Source organism: Micropterus dolomieu, linkage group LG06, assembly GCF_021292245.1.
Source record: "Micropterus dolomieu isolate WLL.071019.BEF.003 ecotype Adirondacks linkage group LG06, ASM2129224v1, whole genome shotgun sequence".
NCBI classification, from domain to species: domain Eukaryota; kingdom Metazoa; phylum Chordata; class Actinopteri; order Centrarchiformes; family Centrarchidae; genus Micropterus; species Micropterus dolomieu.
In genome coordinates this window covers 19,803,262-19,823,593 of record NC_060155.1, presented here as the reverse complement: position 1 = coordinate 19,823,593, position 20,332 = coordinate 19,803,262, and the positions used below count along the sequence as shown (strand labels likewise).

At 39.6% G+C, this 20,332-nt stretch overlaps 2 protein-coding genes across 8 annotated transcripts in view; both read right to left on the bottom strand.

Moving 5' to 3' along the window:
* Window positions 1-12,029, bottom strand: part of LOC123972375 (lysine-specific demethylase 4A-like) — a 20,413-nt gene extending 8,384 nt beyond the window's left edge. The window contains exons 1-16 of one of the 4 annotated variants that reach the window (XM_046051850.1): window positions 11,886-12,029; window positions 10,010-10,171; window positions 9,557-9,732; window positions 9,291-9,405; window positions 8,933-9,126; window positions 7,537-7,586; window positions 7,345-7,448; window positions 7,107-7,244; window positions 6,214-6,434; window positions 4,295-4,461; window positions 3,469-4,145; window positions 2,756-2,863; window positions 2,440-2,557; window positions 1,985-2,160; window positions 1,198-1,411; window positions 739-818 (exon numbers count right to left, since the gene is read on the bottom strand). In XM_046051850.1, coding sequence (XP_045907806.1) covers window positions 739-818; window positions 1,198-1,411; window positions 1,985-2,160; window positions 2,440-2,557; window positions 2,756-2,863; window positions 3,469-4,145; window positions 4,295-4,461; window positions 6,214-6,434; window positions 7,107-7,244; window positions 7,345-7,448; window positions 7,537-7,586; window positions 8,933-9,126; window positions 9,291-9,405; window positions 9,557-9,732; window positions 10,010-10,150 — 2,679 coding nt within the window. In that variant the 5' untranslated portion in view covers window positions 10,151-10,171; window positions 11,886-12,029. The remainder of the gene's footprint in view (window positions 1-738; window positions 819-1,197; window positions 1,412-1,984; window positions 2,161-2,439; window positions 2,558-2,755; window positions 2,864-3,468; window positions 4,146-4,294; window positions 4,462-6,213; window positions 6,435-7,106; window positions 7,245-7,344; window positions 7,449-7,536; window positions 7,587-8,932; window positions 9,127-9,290; window positions 9,406-9,556; window positions 9,733-10,009; window positions 10,172-11,885) is intronic. The other 3 variants (XM_046051851.1, XM_046051852.1, XM_046051853.1) reach the window with 3 other exon arrangements.
* Window positions 12,030-13,229: 1,200 nt separating this feature from the next.
* LOC123971878 (protein ABHD8-like) lies at window positions 13,230-20,288 on the bottom strand. 4 transcript variants are annotated; one of them, XM_046050914.1, is made up of 5 exons: window positions 20,145-20,288; window positions 16,396-17,222; window positions 16,085-16,255; window positions 15,649-15,865; window positions 13,230-15,507 (listed from the first exon to the last, which is right to left on the bottom strand). In XM_046050914.1, exons 1-5 carry the CDS (start codon window positions 20,193-20,195, stop codon window positions 15,295-15,297), a joined length of 1,479 nt encoding a protein of 492 aa, XP_045906870.1. In that variant the 5' UTR covers window positions 20,196-20,288; the 3' UTR covers window positions 13,230-15,294. The 4 variants fall into 4 exon arrangements, with proteins under 4 accessions (XP_045906870.1, XP_045906872.1, XP_045906873.1 ...); XM_046050916.1 differs by having other exon boundaries at window positions 20,175-20,288; XM_046050917.1 differs by having other exon boundaries at window positions 19,856-20,282.
* Between the last annotated feature and the right edge of the window lie 44 nt (window positions 20,289-20,332).

The following is a 20,332-nucleotide window of genomic DNA, read 5'->3' as shown; positions in this document are numbered from 1 at the left end:
AAAAAAACAAATAACACACCAAGAAAGAGAACACCCTCACTATCTCAAAACAAAGGAAGCAGGAGCACAGAGAGCCAAGTCTGGCTGTTGTAGCTGTCAATTTTAATAAACAATTAGTTCACTTCAAGCTAATTTAGTGGTGCTGGTGTAGTAGATAATGGCTTATATTGCACTTTCATGCAAAATAAGGACTGACTTTAAGAGAGTGACAAAGGGTGAACATGCATATAAGTTTTTCCTTGCCTCTGTCGCTGAAAAGCGCTGAGATAACTCTTTTGAATTGGCGCTACATAAATAAAATTTAATTGAATATACAATTTTGTTTGATGCCAAAATACAGCTGCGGTAAAACACAGAAACCACCAGGAGGCTCCCAATGGTGCCACAGTGTAGCTGCAATCAACTTCAGTTAAAAAAAAAAAATTCTATTTCTCTGCATGAGATCATTATAGTTTATGTTATTACATACTGGTCACAGTAGCTGTCAGCCATTGGCACTAGTGTGTCATGAGGAAGTGAACTGTGAATACAGCTGTTTCTTCTATTAAACCCTTAATGTCACACCATGTGGATTTCAGTCAAACTAGTTTCTAGACCAACTGTTTTCATTATTTAGCAGGCTTCATAAGAAAAATGACCTAGAAAATTGTTATTTTTACAAAAATAAAACATTTGTGCATTATTCATATTTCTGTAGGCTTTTCATGACATCTACTATAGGTGAGCCAACTGACTAACCTCGGTGATGGCATCAGCCTCACAGCGGGCGCACAGCCAGTCGTCCAGCTCCGCTTCTTCCCCAGACACACCATAGCAACCTGAACACAAGATGTCACACGAGCTGCTGGCTCAATAATTTATTGTAAATGTACTTTTATTTGTCACATACACATACATGTTGCAATATTCATCCTCTGCATTTAACCCATCCCTTAAGGCAGCCGCTGTGCAGCACCCGGGGACCACCTCCAGATCTCCAGATACAGGGAGAACATGCAAACTCCACACAGAAAGGCCTTCTTCCTGTGAGGCCACAGTGCTAACCACTGGACCACCGTGCTTATATACAAACAATGCGCAAACATCCCTATGGCCAACTTGTGCAATAGGTGTGTCTGCACATTCTTTTACAATATTACATTTATATGCTTAAGTAGTCTTTAAGAGATACTTGCTCATCACAGAAAAGGAACTTACTGGTGTGTACGCGGACGCAGCACTGAGCACAGCTGACCAGCCGGCTGGTCCCGTCTTCTGCTACATTAGGGTTAGAAAGCTGTCCCTCCCCGCTATCATTCGTCTTGCTAGTTTGGGTGTTGAAACACATTTCAGGGATAAGTGGCTTGGACCACTGGCGGCCCCCCGGACGGTTCACCAATGTCACGCAGGAACTCCCACTACTGGACTCAGACTTAAGAGGGGGGGAAATTCCAAAGGTTGGTTAGCAGATAATTGCACACATTTATATGAATATTTGATGGATCCAATCCTCAGTTACAACTACGTATATTGTTAACATAACTTAACTATTACTGTGGCAAATTACATTAATATGTTTCACTTAGAAGCTACACTGGCAAGCTATTCTTTAAAAAGGAATAAAGTTTGGGGAAGAAATTTAAATATACAACTTATTAGAACACAGGCATATAATACTTAATGAAATTCAATTTCAATTTAACTTCCTACAACATACATAACAACAATAAGCCATGAACGCCAAAATTTAAGTAAAGCATTAATAAAGACATCCGTTTTCTGTTCTAGCAGCCATGAACACTGACTACCCATTAGAATAGATAGTTCATCACAGCATTCTCTCTGTAATTCCTGTCTGCTTCAAAGGTTGATTGCCATAAATGTCAATTATTTGTACTGATAACTACGGCTGGCCGCTCTATATAAATGGAAAAAGGTGGTAATAACATTGAATAATAATAACAGTACTAACTTCATAAAAGCATACAATGCTTATAGCTGTCACCTGATGGTAAGTGTGGAAGAGCAGGCAGATGGAGCAGTATGGTGCCTGTTGGCCCACCCTCTTGTTGTACTCTCTCTCTGCCTGAGGGTTATACGGCCGACACTGCCACAGCTGGCTTAGCGGCTTTGCCCACTCCTCTTTCTCCTCTTGTTCGACCTCCACGTCTACATACACATCTGCAGATAGGTTGATTGGATGAAGGACAGACGGGTAGTGTGAATGAAGGAGCAAAAGGATAGGGAGACACATTATGATTATTTTTTAATGGGGTGAGAGAATGAGAAAGAGACATTACAGCCATCATGAGTTCATAAGAAAAAAAAGGTATTGGGTATACAATAAAATGGGTAAAAAAGGTCATTTAAACAGGACCTCATATTACTGTAAATATAGTGCTTGGAAAACAGGCCTCACACGCAACACACTACTCCATTAAGCAGATGAACTAAACGTACCGTCGTCACTGTGCAGCTCTCTGATTAGAGGGTGATGACGGGGCAGCTTACAGAGCTGTGCCTGCTGCTGTTGCTTCTTCACAACTGACTTGCAGTATGACTGCTCTTCTGACACCTGCTGGAGTAAGAAGTGTATAATCAGGCAAAACTTCACAACAGGGATTATACTGAATCTGTAGCAATGAACACATCAGTTGCCACGAAGCCTCCCAATTATAAGGCTCATTGGGAGCTCTGTACTAGTGTGCATACATTTCCACATAAACATTAGGTCCATTTATCCCTTTCAGAATTATCCTTTCAGCTAACTACTTACGTGATGCTTCTGAGCGATCACCCTCATCTCATCAGGCACGGGACTCCTGACGGGAATGGTGTCTTTCAGGATGACTATGCCACTATCCGCAAGGGGGCATTGGTTACTCTGCGGTTTGACAAGCACGTATAACATTGAACATTCATGGTAGGCTTTGGAAGAATGCTTGATAAAGTAGATTCAGCCACCACAGAGATCACTAATCACAAATTGTTCTGTTAGAGTTAGTAGAGTTAGTAATAATGCTCAAATACATTAGTATCCTACCAATCATGCAAGGAAAGTGCACCAGTACAGAGCTACCAAAAAGTCAAACACCTGTTTCTTTCATTTAGTGACAACATGCACAATAGTATTATGAAGCAAAGACATGCGTATCTATGAGTGTTAAATATAAACTTAACAAGTTTATATTTGTTCAGCTGCAAATACAGACTGTTTTGGATAATCCAAGATGAGTTCAAATCGAGGGCAACTGCACTTGAAGATACTTAAAGAAGTTTTGCCTCTAATCAAAGAGGCTTCTTCAGCTCTGCAAGACTAAGCCTCTTGGATGAGATGGGAAATGTCTTCAAGTCCAGTTGCTCTTCATTTTAACCCACCTTGGATAACTATGACCTGTAAGACTGAGAACCTTCACAGATATTTTGGAATCATAATTTGATGTTAAATTGATGGAAAAATGCATTTTTCTACAAAAAAACCCCCCACACCTTTCGCTTGTTGTTCTTGGGGGGCTCCATCTCTGTTTTGCTCAACTCTCTTGGCTGAGTCGGAGTCTGAGAGGAAGCAGACTTGCTGGTGGGCTTCTCCACTTCATCATCCTGAGCTTCAACTGGCTTTGCCATTTTCGGTTTGTCCACCTTTTGCTCCGGCTGCACAAGACTCTCTGCTTCTGCTTCATTCAGTGTTACTTTGGTAAGAATCATCTTGGATTCTGGCTGTGGTTCCATTTTTTCACAGCTTGGTGCCTGAGACGAGAACTGAATCTGTGTGTGTGACGGGTTTTGTTTACAGGTTTTGTGCTGGAGATGACGGGATTGATGCTCTCTGGCATAGCTGTGCACCTGCAGCTGAGTGTGAGGCTGCTGCTGCTTCTCTAGAGTGTAGCTGTGCACCTGAAGAGTATCTTTTGGACTCAGAGTCCTGTGGAAGAGCAGGCTGGCTACTCCCATTTTGCGGGCAGGCTGAGCAGTCGCTTCTGTCCATGTAGGTGCCGCTGAAACCGAAAGATGTCCGTTTCTGGGCTGTGACTGAGACGAGATCGCCGGTGCACGAGTCTTGGTATAATGAGGGGGGCGGCCTACATCACTGTTACTTTGGGTCAAGCCCCTGTGAAATGGATCCAATAAAGTTAGCTTCGTTGGTGTGACAACCAATTTTGGTGGGCCTGAAAATTAAATCAAAAGTCTAGGTTTAGGAGGTGAGGGTGAAAAATGCACACATTCATTAGACTTAATTTTCTTTCACCACAAAACATTTATTACAGACTTAGCTGCCCTACAGGAAACTAGTACGATAACGCACAGGTGACAATACCTTTATTTCTCTTGCCATCTTGTGACATAGTACGTGGAGGTATAAGGCTTAGCCTGGGACGCTTCCCATACTGTTCCGCATTTTCCTCATCTTCATCCTTGGGAACAACCTCCTCAGGCACCTCCAGACACACTCTGTGTCTCTTGGTCTCTATCCTCTGTGTAGTGCTATACGGTTTACCAAACAGAGACACAACAGTTGAGAACACACTTCAACCCATTTCCTTTTGATTTCTGATTTCAGAAAACTGTCCAGTAAAATTGCAAATGTATCTTTGGAATATTTATCACGTGTGCCAAGGACAGATTCAAAGTGACTGCTCTTCCCCACCTCCAACCATCATGTCAACATTTTGTGGATTATATTTAAGGAGTTCATGTTAGTAGGGTTGGGTCGACAGACGATGTAATCGTCCATCAGCGATGGCTGACAGACATTAAAACGTTGAGCCGCCATTGTGATTGTAACCCAGATTTTAATCCCCACAAACATTATTATTTTTATATAAACCTGCTTTGCACCTGCCTCAGACTTCTCTTCTCCCCACACTCAGACACACACCTAACTTACACCTGTGGTATCTAACTGCAAACACACCGGCTTGTCCCGTCTCTCTCTGTCTCTCTCCCCCCGTCTACTCCACTTTCTCCATCAGCAGTATGTTTTATAAAGTCACCTAAACGACCCAGAACTCTTCTTTTTCCCCATATTTTTCCACCCACAATCCGTTATCACAGAAGCAGGTGAGCCGCATGCTGGCTTCTTAATTATGTAACCTATCAAACAACTGAAACCAACATTTGCACTCTGTGTTTTCACCGCTACTTTAGCTGGTCCGTGCTTGTAAAATATCCACCACAACTTGTAATGTAATAAGCAACAAAGTTTTTTGCTGAGTGAAGTCTTGCGAGTGAACACATGCACACACATAAGGCTGCTATGAGTGTGGAGCACGGCATTCCTGGAGAAGTGTGTTCGCGTAATAATTCTTGATAATAATTACTACATAAAAGCAGTGATTTGCTTTGTCTACAGTAATTAGTACTGATTTGCTCTGCTGTAAATGGGTCCTTAATCTAATTGTGACTAGCACTTACTCTATAATATATAATTGACATATTCATTTACGCTTTTATATAAAGCGACTTACATTTGAGGAACAACATAAAAGCATCAATAAACTGGGAGATCTACAAGTGACAATAGATACTAGTAAGAGGAGCAGTAAGAGAAACTAGTAAGAACTATTAGCGCATACGGCATCAATGGGGTAACTACCTAGGAAAGAAGTAAGAGTTAACGAATACTGCAATCAACATAAAACAATTGTAAGGAGGCAGAAGAAGAGCACAGGCATGTTATGGGTAAGGGGTTAGATGTGTTATAACAGCATCTTGAAGTTAGAGAGGGATGCCCTGCTCTGATGGTTTACCTTTTATAGAATAACTTATTTTTTTATGTGAATTGCTTTAATGATTACCTGTACTACAGATTCAGTAGATTATTTTTAGTCCAATATCACGTTTATATTAAATATAAAATTTAATATCTATTTTCCAACGCAAATAGCTAATATTTTCTTTTCTGTTAGAAAGTGGAGTAGATTCCAACTGCCGTCAAATGTCAAATTAATTATCAATACCGTCCAATACTATTAATTGCTTAATTGCTTTGGAAAAGAGCATCTGCTAAATTGTTATAAACACAGCAAACATAAAAATAACACAGGGATTTCAGTTAGAGTCTGATAAAGTCTATTAAATGTTCCGTATATGTATTATTTCAACCACCATAGTGGGAATCTTAGTGGTTAAGCCATTCGACTGAGCGAAAGACCATAGAGCAATACAAAGCCTACAGATAAGGTCTTAACCATTTAAACAAAAACACATATACTAGGACATTCTTTAACGACCCACCTCTTTCGCTCTCCGTCCTCACCACAGCTCTCCATGGAGTTACTGTTGCTGGTGATGTCATTGAAGGACTCCCCCAGGAACTCCCTAGCCTCTGGGGTGGGCCGCGAGTGATCAATGGGTCCCACATCTCGCCCTGCCAGCCATGTCTCATAGCGATCTGGCTGGAATTTCTTTACAAATACATCCATGGAAATCTTCACCATGTCTTTACGGCAGGAGCACTAATTAAGGAATAAACGGCACAAAAGGCAGAAAAAGACATTAGCCATTTTTCCTTCTAATTGTCAAGTGAATTTTATACAAACTTCTGAAATGTTGCAAACAAATTAAGAAAATGCCAAATAGGCACGTTTCCATCAACTGGTATGGAGCGAATAAACCAGGCCAAGCAAAGCACAGTTACGTCAGACGCTGTAATAAACAAAAAGTGTATGTTGCAAACCAGAAACAACACCAATTTCATGGACCTAAAGACCATGGATCAGAGAAAAATGGAGAGGGGTCTGCAGGAATGTGTTTCAAGTGGGCAAGTTGCTACCTGACATGTCATGGGAATGTCAGAAGACGTCGACAGCGGAAACAGCTGATCAGGAAAGTGAGGAAAATGTTCGCTACATCAGAACTTATTGGTCAAATGTGTGTCCATCTCCCATTTAGTGCATTAACTCTTTTTCAAAAAAGACAAAAACCACCTTAAGCGAGCATAAAAATTGCGAAACTCGGGAAGTTTTCCGAATTTTGCATTTCCAAAAACGTTGATGAATCAACACAACTTGTGTTCAAATGACGAATGTTGCAGGTAATTTTGCTGTAGGTACATCTATAAATTTACATTCTTATTAACAAGATAAAACCTGATTCAACTTAAAGTATGGCTTTCTGCCCGTACTCACCAAAACTGCTTGCTTGCCATACTCAATCCATCTCTCGGTGGCAAAGTTGGTAGATTCTGCACAGTTGAAACCATGGTTGAAACCAGCATGATAGGCGTATGGGAAAGTTATCATGAACTCGCCAGCCTCCTGAGTAATCTTAGGAAGAAAGTAAAAAAAATAATTAGTAAATGCAGTTCATACATTTGGCTTGTGTAGTATGAAATAAGGATTTGAAATAAAAATACTTTACTCCTACCTTGTCAAATGGAATGCCATACTTCTTCAATATAGAAGGAGATATGAGGGTCATCTTGTGCCTCAAAAAGGCCTCACAATTTTGGGAACTACCAGGAAAAAACCCTAGAAGAGAGAGCAGACAGATGTTATGTTCCATGAGTTAACAGCCTTATACTATATACTTGTAGAAAATAATCCACCGTTCTCCTACCTTTAGCCAAACGCTCCAATCTTTTCCCATGCTCTGGAGGAACACAGTACCTGCATATATTCAAATAAGTTTTCTTAGTCACAGTAAACTGATATTATGCATGTATGTATGTGTTACGCTGTGTGTTATCAGATAATGTTGCATTGCTCCAAGGATTGACTGATCTCTTGCTTTTTTTTAACGAGAGGAGAGGAGAAGAGCTCTGTTTTATCTCTTTAGAAACTAACATTATATTTCGCTTCATATCCAGGTCAAATCGACCCGTAAAGTATATAAGTGAAAATACTTTGCACTAAGCCGATAATGACAGGGTAACGATTTTAACCACAAGCACCGGGTAGTGAGTTTCGCACAGTAACAGTAAGGCAAACACAATAATAAATATAATAATATGCAAGGAAACATATCTGTGAAATAAATAACATTTGGAAGATCCATCTTGATACAAAAATATATTTATATATTTTTTCTTCCTGGAGGTGGGGCTTACAGACAGATGCCCTAACAGCGATATTAACGTTACAGATTATTTGGATAGGATTCCCTTAAGGAAACGTCATATATCAGTCAATTTTTTTATCAGTAAAAATGTCATTAAATTTGAGTAAATTAACACTGTCTGAATGGTGTTGTGATGCAAGTTAATACTGGAATGAATTGGAAGAATGAATGACAGCTAGCTAGCTAATAGCTGACTCCACTGTAAACAGTTAATTTTTTTTATCCCCACTTCTATAACGATTTTAAAACTATTTTTTTATCCAAATTTGTTTGCAACATGTGATACATGTTGTATTGGCGTTTTATATGCAGTGCTTGAAGCACGCAGGTACGCAGTACTGGCACTTTTTACTTTAGTATGTGCTGACCATTTCTTGTGTGTGAGCAGTTCTCACACTGTCGGGACTCTTTTCTGCCCTCTCCATATCATGTTCTCGGGGCGATTCATAATGGTAATAAATAAACATGATCCAGGAGGCACTATGTGATGCTTATACAGATAAGCATCACATAGTGCCTCCTGGGTCATGCCTGTTCTCACCTGCCTGCTTTTCTCTGTCAGCGGCTAGCAGAGCCGTGCGGCCCTATGCGCTTAGTAGCGTAGCAAATTATGCAAGGGCCAGCCTCCCCCTCGTGTCAAGGCAGGTGCCAATGTTTACAACTTTGAGGAGAGGATGAGGCTGAACTGTCTTTCCCTAGGGGAAACACTGCATATTCCTAACTGCGATTCCTATGGGTTTCAAGCAGCAGTGGGTAATCACTATCACAACATTTTTAGATTATGATAACCAGGGTATGAGGCTTATGATTCTTACACATACTTACACTAGTATGTGTAAGAATCATACGCCTCATTTCTGTGTCTGATCAAGAAAAGAATTGTTTGTGTCTTTACCATGATTTGGGCTCTCCAAAGTGCAAGTAGTTGATACTGTAGAGGTCCATGTCTTCAGTGTGCCATGCAAAGGTGGTCTTCCACATGCCAAAATACAAGTAGGGTGTATTAACACCCTCAATAGTGATGCCGCTTTCACGTTCAACGGTATCCAAAATGGTGTCCAGGTGGCAAATGTTCCACTCTTTTACTTCCTGCAGCAGTACAGCAGAAAATCCAAGATTCACAGATGAGAACTGAAGCAGTAATAAACACTAATATGATCAGTATTGTTATCAGCATCCCTTGACAGGACAGAACGGATACACAGCAATCAGATAACCCATCAATACTGATATACTGAATACTGTCAACTCACAGGGTCATAGAGAGTTCCATTAACATCTGCCCCATATATGGGAGGGTTAAATGTCACATTCTTCCAGTACTTCCTTTCCAACTCCTCAAAGTCATCATAATGTGGACTACAGAATCTGAAAAAAAGGCATTAACAATAGTTAATTGGTGCAAACATCGTAAATGAAGCTCAGCATCTAAAGGTTAAAAGTGCATCTGACTGTAGATCAACTGCAGATTTCTGAAGGGGAAAAAGGCTTAAAAGTCCTCAATTACTGCACTTCTCACTTGTCGCTGTTGGCAATCTTGCGGAACTCCCTGACCGTCATGGACTTCTTCTGAATGTTGTACTGAGTGAAAAGGCCCGACTGGCCAGTTACCACCTGCTGAATCGGTGCAGGTATCACCAAATCATCTATATCGTCATAAGAGCCTCTAGGCTTCCATTCCTTTGGTGGGACAATCTTGCAGAAGGAAAATAGACAGAGTTATTTTTCTTTTTTAACATGTGTGCTTTCAGGATTATTCACCAGCAAAGCTTTGGGGGTATGCAAGCATTACTTTTTCTGAGAAGCTAGCGTAAACATGTAATAATAAAAATAATTTCATAGCAGAAAAACAGATATTGGCTAGCTTTAAATCATGCATTCACTCATCACCCCCCCCCAAATATGATCCCATAAACACTGCAATGGGTGTGAATATGGTCTGTGGTAACACATGAAATGCATCAGTACTTACTTTAGCCAGGCCTGCTTTATGTGCTCCCTGGGACTCCACATACGCAATATAGCGTGTGAAGTTCTTGAATTCCTCAGCAGTGGGGTAAAAAGTCATGATCCCCCTGGAGCCATGGTTTTGGGAAACAACGTCCGATGCCATCCCAAAACTCACTGGAAGCTCCTGTGGATTGTAAAAGGGAAATTATTATTTTATGATGTGAGGTTTATATCCAGTATGGTTTTAAACCAGCTATTTCACTATAAATATTCTACCCACCGCCACTTATCTTTAACTGGACTGCATCCATATAGTTTCATTGATTTTATATATATATATATATATATATATAAATAAATAAAATTAAAATAGGATTTTGTAGTTAATAGCTATAATAATTTTCAGGATTTGCCAAAGCGGTTGCTGATTAACATTTCAACATACCAACTGCTTGGTAACCCGAGTGATGACTACTCAATACTTGAGTATTGTCTTTTGATTTGCCACTTTCTACTTCTACTTACTACTTCTCAGAGGGAAATATTGTACTTTTTACTTCACTACATTTATAGGACAGCTTCATTTAATTACTTAAAAAGGAAGATTTTAACACTCACAAAACATATGAAAAATATTTAAAATACGATGATATCCCACGGTTTATACAAGTACAGCTAATAGCTTACAGAAATTTGGCAACTATTTTGATAATATTTGAAAAAACATTTTGTGGTTCCAGCTGCACAAATGTGAAGATCTGCTGCTTTTCCTTTTGATTATTTTAATGTATTTTTCTAGTCATTTTGAGGTTTAGACTGACAAAACAAGCATTGTGAAGGTGTCGCTTTGGGCTCTGGGCAATTATGACAACACTTATCATTATTTTCGGTAATTTTTAAAATCGATTAATGGAGGAAATTATCAGCAGATTAATCCATAATGAAAATTGTCATTAATTGCAGTGTAATACAAAATAGTTCAACCTCAACCAACTACAACATTAAATGCTTTTACATGAATGCATGAGTAATAATAATGATTTAATGTATTTTTCTTCCTGCACTGAGTACTTTTAAGTACATTTGTCTGATTATACTTACATACTTGATGTGTTTTTATGTTTCCTCACTCTTGCGGGGGACAAGCTAATAGGGACAGGTCTGGGACAAACTATACCCGCCTCTGATTGGTTAAACCAGCGTCTCTTTAATTCGGCCCCAGCGTGGAAACACAGCCAGCTTGCATTGGCTCACTTGCTAACTCGCTAAAGAAACATGAACTAATTCATATAATGAATATGCAATGACACACAGCATTAGCTGGTCTGATAGCGCACATGCTTTCAGTGTTATTCAAGTGCAACTAAGTTCTGATCACGTATATAACAGAACAAATGAACGTATACAACCGACAGTAAACTTGCCATATTGTTCTCATGGACTCTTACATGAAAAAGTAATAGTCGCAAGGCAGCTAAATAGCTAGCTGGCTAGCTAGCTTCCATTAATGGATGGGACTATCTTCTGTATAACATGAATCAATAAATCTAGCGCTAACTTAGATTACAGTCTATGCAGCTCATTCGTATACCGTTATTGTGCCACATTAGGAAACTTGGATAGAGCTAGCTGTAACGTTCCCACACTGAACTGGCTTATTTATAAAAACGCTGTTCAACATATTGGACTTAACATAAGTTTCACAGACAACACAAACTGTGAACATACCATTCGCTAAGTCAGTTATATCTATTCCAGGAAATAGACTGCACCCGACGCCTAGCATCGACGATTAGCTGTGCAGCAGTTCCGGCTAGTTTAGCAATCAGATTAGCATTGTGATTAAGAAACTAACCACCAGCGACGGCCGTAAGCTAACTTGAGATGCAGATACATACCACTTCCTCTAGGTTGATTCAGACGTTGTTCCTTTGCTACCTCGAAATCAAGACAAACAGCAGTTGGGAACAGAAAAGAAAAAAGACAGCTTGCTAACTAAGCCCCTGTGAGCAGATCACTATCCTCCTCCATTACCACTTCTACGCAAGCACACGCACCTCAGATTTTGTTTACCACAACACGCATGGGACACGCTCAGCCAATGAGAGGGCGGCTCTGATGGCGCGTCATATGATGGATGAAAACATTAGTTTAATATTTCAGCTTTTTGTAATAATGACTAGAAAGTAGTCTATCCATTCTATAAATAATAATAAATATGCTTATCAAATTAATATTGTACAGGAACTCTCTATTTTAATATACTTTTGATCCTGCTCACTTTTTTCTGTTTCTTTTTTTTACATCAATTTATTTGACTATTTTGTACTTAGCATCTATTTATTTAGTTTTTATATTATACTTTATTTCCTTGTATCCATTTGTTGTCTGTCTCTTCCAATTCATTTGGCAAACGACCTCTGTCATAATGCCCTTTTGACTTTATCTGTTATGAAGGAAGGTGAACTTGTACTGTGTACTGTGTGGTATAACAATAATAATAATAATAATAATAATAATAATAATAATACATATTATTTCTTAAGCGCTTTTCAGGACACTCCAAAACACTTTACAATAAAACCAGTACATTAAGTAAATTAAAAATAGATATCTCCTGTTATGATGCCTAAATGTTTGTTACTATGTTTTAACTAAATATAATAAAATTGTTTAATTTAAAAAAAGCTTTCTGTAGTGAATTTAAATATTAACTTAACTAACCAATATATCAGTCGGTGTTGCTGAGCTTTGAATTGAAATGATACATAGAGAGAGTGGTTCCTTATATGTTTTAAACATATTAGATTAATATGTTAGTAATACTCAACCACCTAGTCTTACTGATCCCAAGGTAATTACTTTCCATTTCTTTCCATGTCATTTTTGACTTAATTAAAGCAACTGTAAATTAAATAATAGCTTACTGAATTATAACAAACTTAAGAAAGAAATAAAAGCTTTAAAGAGCTTTCATGTGGAATTTTGGGGGAATTGATTTAATTAGGTGGACAGGCAAGGAACCTGCATTTATAGAATTTTTTTTTTTTAAGATAATCATACTCATACTCATGTGGCTGTATCCTGCATCAAGTCACACTTGTGCCTTCAGCTTTTGTCAGAATGAAGAAATAAGCAGCTAATTGCATTAGCATCATATTCAGATTTTCTAATGACACTATTGTTATTCTGTTGTTCACTGACAGTACAACTGGAAACAAACAAACAAGCAAAATCACCTGTAGACTGTGAACATCTGTTTTATTTCATGCCAGGAAAGGCACATTCATACACTGAATCCAACTGTTTTGATAGGCTATATAATGTTATATGCATCTACATTTAGGCAGTGCATATATTGTTGATTCCCATGAATAAATGCAACAGTAACATTAACACATTTTGTTAACCACAAAAAGATTTAGCACATATGAGCACTGACAATTTGTATATGCACAGGTTTAGCATTAATAGGAAGTACATGTGCACCCTGTAGTCCATACCGTTTTAATGACCTTTTACACCAAAGGAGACATACAGTACAATTGCATCAGCAGCACTTGTTGGTTTTTATAATGTTTTTGTGGTGTCAATGCCAGGTCAGCTTGTTTCCACTCTATTTCTCTCTATTTTGTTCCAGTTGCATAAGGCCTGTCATGTTGCATCCACATTCTGTCAAAATGCATATATAACAGACCAGCATAGTCAGAACAAATGTCCCTCTTTTTAGGGGACTTTCTCTTTTGGCTGACTCATGTTTGAATTTAAGCTTTTTGCACCCGGTCTAACAAATCCACCAATTTACACTTTAACTTTCCAGTCAACAGATAAGCACTGTCAGGTGGCATAATATTAGACTGTGCTTTTACTCACACCTTACTGTCCCACTATGAGACAAAGCAGCACCCATGAATTAATGAGCATAATGTTTAGCTCATTCTTTCTGTCTGACACTATTAGATAAATAGGGTGGAGTGGAGAGTAGTAGGGGAACACACTCTTGTTTTGCATGTATCAACTTAGAGACACAACAGCTTGAAGCGGTCAATACAACCACAATTATTTATGGCAGTTGCTGTTATTTCAGAATAAAGGCAAAATAACACTTATTTCGTAAGGAAAGAGTGCACCGGAATTTTTTCAATATGAGAATATATTGCAACTGTTTAAAACAACCTTCATACCTTTTCATATTCTGAACTCATGCAGGGTCTTGGTAATTTGTATCCTTAGGATAATATTTACTATTGAGGAAATGGCTGCTAGAATAAAGACGTAGAACCTTTTCGCATCCATTTTTGTTTGCATTTGTTTTGGTAACCAGTTCACACACAATCTGTCATTGAATATTACTTAATTTTCATGCAACTATGAACTGATAAATTGGTTACATTGTGCTTTACAAAGACACACAAAACTTTTGGATTTAGATTTTACATTAGAGTTCAACATATGGAAAATTAATTGCTGTAATTTGGAAATATATGAGCCAATTATGTTGACAATAGCTGTGATTGTGAGTCTTCATTTTTCAGATGGTGTACAATGCACACTGTATGGATGTGGTTAATAGGTGGCTAAATTGCAGATTAACAATCAAGTTTCTCCTTCTGGCATAATATGATCTATGTTTGCATGTGGTGCAATTATTTAGTTACATTTTGCATGTACATCAGTATATATTTAATGTGTTTAAACCATTTCTGAATACCATCCAGTCAGTATTTGATAATAAGCTATTATTATCAACACTTTTTTATTATAAGCTGTCCTTCACCATCATACTGGAAAATCAGATCTGTAAATCCTCAATTCACTGCATATTATTTTGCCAGTTTCCCATTGAAAGTAGATGTAAGACCATTTTGTAAAGGACAGAAGCTCTGCAGTACTACAGAATATTTTTAGATAAAGGCGAGGGAATTCGCACACCATTTCATGGTTTTTCACATCTTGTAGTAGTCAGTTCTTCACCAGAAACATTTCATACACAAATCATGAATGGACATAGTCCTTTTGACCTCCAGGTGTTGTATCATTTTGCAAACATGACGCGATGGAGCACAAACTGGTATCAAAAAGCAAAGCAGAAACTGTGTATCCATTCTGCTTATCTTTATGTTCGTTCCATCTTTCTCTGGTTGGCACCATGCCTAAGTCCTGCTTTATCTTGGAGCACCAGTGGCTGTCCACATCCTTAAGATGCGGCCCTGCTAATAACAGCTCTCAGCCTGGGAGCAGCCTTAAGAACACATGCCGAAAAAGGCCTTCTGCTTGGTTCTGTGATAAAACTATACTCCTTGTTGATTATTTGTCCATATCCTTATTGATTTTCAGTGAGTGGAGAGTGTCACTCAGAGCAACGGTCTTCTCTGTGTCTGTCTTGCCGCTATCTTTTTTGGACATGTCAGGCTCCCATAGAAAGAACTCATGGAGGAGGGTGTTAACGGTATCAGGACATTCCATCATGACCATGTGACTGCCCTCTTCAATGACTTTTAGGAATGCAAACAGGAGGATCTAGAAAGGAAACCAAAAATGAATGCAGACCATTACATTACAACAACAACAACAACAACAACACTAAGCGCAAACACAGCATTTCATATTTAACATCACACGATAAATCAGCACTCATTCACATATAAAGATGTACTATACCTCTGCCATGCGCTGGTCCTCATCCATGGGCACAAACTTGTCACACATGCCATGAACCAGAAGGATGGGCACAGTGAGCTCAGCATGGTAGACCTCATCCCCCTCAGGCCAGTACTGGCCACTCATCATGGCTCGCAGGACAAATGGAGACACATTGAAGGCATTGCCCTGCTTCAACAGTTGCTTTTCTTTGGCACCCTGACGGGCAAATCCAGCTCTAACGGTCAGAAAAAGAAAGAAAGTGTTACTTGGAACTGTTACGTGTACAGTTTGATGATCAAAGCCCCTTATTTTTTAAGGTTTTTCTAGCAATGATTGTTTGGTTAGCAATGAGAGTAGTTACTGTGATGTGTCACTGTCTCTAGTGTCAATTTATATATATATAAAGATTTATATATATAAATCTGCAATTATTATATATAATTGCAGATCTTACTTGAGGAAGCTCCAGGCCAGACAGGGTGACAAACAGTGCAGGACACAAGATGGCAGCTGGAAGATGGAGCATAGGCTGGGCTCAAGAGCTGTGGGACCCCCTCCATTGATCATCACCACCTTATGGACCAGATCAGGATATTCATGGGCCAGGAAGGTGCAAAATGACACTCTGGAGAAGGTATAATGAGATGGGTACAGCATGTTAACAACAGCATGTTTATCAACACTAGATAGACAACTAGCAAAGAAACCGAAGAATTGCTTCCAGTAGTGAATGATATTTAATGAAGGCATCTCACAAATCCTCACCCATATGAGTGGCCAATGAGAATGTTGCGTTTACGAGCATATCTCTTAAAGATGGCACGAAGGTCCTCTGCAAGGGCATAAAAAGTATAAGCTGCTGCAATCTGTGGGGCAGTGCTGGCGCCATGTCCCGCCAGGTCAGGCGCGATGACCTCATAGCCAAGCCGAGAGAAGAAGTCCATCTGGCTACTCCAAATGTCCAGAGAACCCCCCACGCCATGCATGAAGAACAGCGCTACGTCTGAGTGTGTCCCTTTGCAGCTTGAGATCACCCTCTTTGAGTCGATTAGCACAGTGCGTTTGGGCTTACGACGGCGGCGGCGAGGAGGCGGAGCAGGTTTCTGTTCCCCAAGAGGTGAAGGAACTGGAGGAGGAACAGGGTTGGGGTCTGGAGAAGAGGGCATTTCTTTGTAGTCAGCAAGCTCCACCTCTACAGTGCTACAAGGCTCCAGATCCCCATCCTGACACTGCAGGATCTCAGAGTGCAAAACATCACCGAGATTCTCGATCACAAGCTGGCCATTGCGGTAGACTGTGATCTTCCTCTTGCAGTGGACACTGCTCTTGCTCTCATTATTAGAATCCTCAGGAGAGCTGTCATCATCACAGTCGCCTTCCGTCTTCTCCTTGCCTGCATCTTGCTCTTCTGTTACTATAGGCTGACGCTCAGGGACTATGTGCCGCACCCGTAGGACTCTCCCAGGTTTCACCTCCACAAACTCAAAACCATTAGAGGGTTCTGATGACTCCAGGGGCAAGACCAGACTGGCAGCCTTCCCAGTCAGGCAGCACAGAATCCCTTCGGTGATACTGGTCAGCATTGTGCTTTCCTGCATAAACAATATCACACAGGTACAACAAAGCACATCATTAGTCAGATGCTTAATTTAAAATGTAATTAAAAACACAGATTATGTAGGTTTATGAAAAGTGGAAAAAGGGAAAAAGGGAAAAGGAGACAATGTATAAACATAGGGGTATAACCCTTGACTAGCTTTTCACAACTTTTTTCACACAGTTTCAAACATATGCTTTATTAATGGTTCCAGGTTTATTTGTTGCAGTGTTTGCAAATGTCAACAGCTCAACTGGAAGAAAGTGGGTCCAGGCTGGCAGTGTTTTTTAGCAACACAGTTACAATGAAATGGTCTTCTTTATCCTTTCATCAGACCACAGCCAGTACGAGTGCGAACACACCAAGAGCAAGGGTGCTATCAGTTTAACAGGCTCCAAACTTCTATGCAAATTCAAAATACCATGGTCAGTACAAGTGCTGCTCCAACAGCCAGTGTAAAGATCTACTAGCACACTTACCTGGGTGACAAAGCAGCTTAACATTCAGGGATTCCAAGTTCATAAACAATACTTGTGCCGCACTACAGTTTCAATGTCAGTCAACACTGACCCTTCACATGCCAACCTAGACGTTTACTATTAATAACCCCTCTTTTTCACATGGTCAGAACCAGGATATACATAAATAGAAAACACCAGTCATAGGGCATGACTGTATACATGCCTGCAAATTATGCAGTGTGTCTCATAACGGTATGGTATCAGTCATTTTCAACCTATATTGTTTCCAATGGAGATGAGCCCAGGTCCAGCCAAACTGTATTTTGGCAGTTGTTGACAACTAAAGCTTCATTAGTCCTCACATTTCATACAAACACAGGCTGGTTATCTCTAGGAAACAGTGTGGGAAAACTCACATCTACACGGTGAGGTTTTATTGTTTCCTGGTTACAGAAACTGTGAAACAGAGCGCAGTATGCACATTACTGTCCACAGGGCAGATTTCACATTACTGCTCATTGCATATCATGTTACATTCATAAAGATTATTTTAATCATGTATGCTGGGATTTCATATTTTTATTAGTGAATAATTATTCCAAATTAAAGTCATTTCAAGTGTATATATTGAAACCAATTCTAGATTCTAATTCTAATTTCTTCTGATGCATATTATTATTATTATTATGTTATAAACTCATAACCTATGGGGACTGATGTCAAAGTCAATGTCAAACTGAGGTCCCCACAGGTCGAAACTGCTTTTTGAGGGTTAACATTTGGTTCATGTTAGAGTTAGGTTAAGTTTAGGGTAAGAGTTAATGTTAGGCATGTAGTTGTAATGGTTTAAGGTTGGGGTAACAGGTAAGGGGTTGGGAAGGCATTATGTCAATGAGATGTCCCCACAGGGATAGAGGAACGCTTGTGTATGTGTGTGTGTGTGTGTGTGTGTGTTTGCCTGCATGCTGTTGTTGTTGGTGGAAGGATGGTCTGAAGGTCAGTGCATCAAATGCTATTCAGTTTCACTCTGCAGCCAAGTGAGTGTTGACTCAGAGGACTGTCTTTCAGCAAACATCAAAATGGAGCATTGGCGCAATAAGCAGACACTCCAACCTGCAGCTCAGCTGTCAGTCTTATGAACTGCATTGAGCTTCATTTAAGTCTCAAAATGTGTTTTTTTTATTTCATAAAACAGTATCAAAAGTATTAAAGTATCAATTCTGCAGTGTGTCCTTATCATCTATCTATCTATCTATTATTATTATGAACCAATCAGACAAGTTGTACATGATGAGATAAAGGTGTCCTCTGAACCCATTTGACAGCATGGCAGGACATCACCAGACCTTGTTTAAAGATTTTGATGACCCTGGTAGAGATGCCACTACACCTCATTAACACACTAACATCCCTGCCATTTAAATCAGGGATTCTCCCCATGACCTACTATCTATAGACAATTAGGTCAACCCGGATTTAAATGTGGCAGAGGGTAACAAGTGGACCAGAATCTGAAATATTCTAAAGTCAAACATGCTGAAGGTTACTCAGCCATATTTTTTTTATTTTTGTCTGCATTGCAGAATATTTAGGTTGATATGTCTGCCAAGTCTTACAGTGACACACATTTGGTACACAGTGTGCTGCTCTATTTCCACAACATGGGTCTACACACCGTACAGTATGGAGCAGTCGTTATATCATATCTACATGTGAAATGCGTTTATTTTTAAACGTGAGACCATTATAAACTATTTTCTGTCTTTTCAAAAAGGCCTAATTCACAGACGTCCTATAGCTTTGCGGTTATACAAGCCTTTTACTCAGAATCCTCAAGCCATAAAACGCAGTAGTAGGACCTAGTAATAATTTTATGTATAGCTTAAATCAAATTTTTTCACAATAAAAATGCACAGCCAATGACATTTTATTGTCATAAATAGGCCCAATTAACAGTGTCGCATCACAAATAAAAAAGATTAGAAATCAGTGGCAGTCTAGTGAGTAAGGCCATAATTGCTACGGTTTTTATTGACAGATCTATTATTTTTGCGCTGTCACAAGACAAATAGCATTGTGCAGCTGCTTATTGATGCGATTGGCTAGATGGTGCACAATAAACATCGGCTAATTAGACAACGCAATGCAATAAAAATCGATTCCTTACCTGCAGAGTTACTGACGATGAAGGCTTAAGAGAAATATGCACCAAAAGATGACAGTCAAGGGCCGACGAAACTGAACTGAGGAAAACGTTGCATTTGGTGCAACAATTTGTTTACGCTAGAGATGCTACAAAAAAGTCAACGCTTCTAATTTGCCTGATCAGGCTCCTATCACTGAACACAGATGGGCTTGAATTGATCATAAAGCATGCATCCATAAAAGTGTGCCAATTGCATCTCAATATGATCCCCATCACGAAAACAAACGCCAATGGGTTTTTTCTCCCTCACCATCCACTGCGCACTCAGACCAGACCCTACCCAGCCCTGCTGCCCTTCCATCCGCAGCAGCCACAGCAGTCTCCGGGCATTTTCGCTCCTGAGTGGCAGTGAGGAGGGCGAATAACAGACAGCTGAACACTGAGAGGAGGCCAATGGGAGAAGCCTGTTTCCTTGTTGCCAAGGCTGATAGAATATCA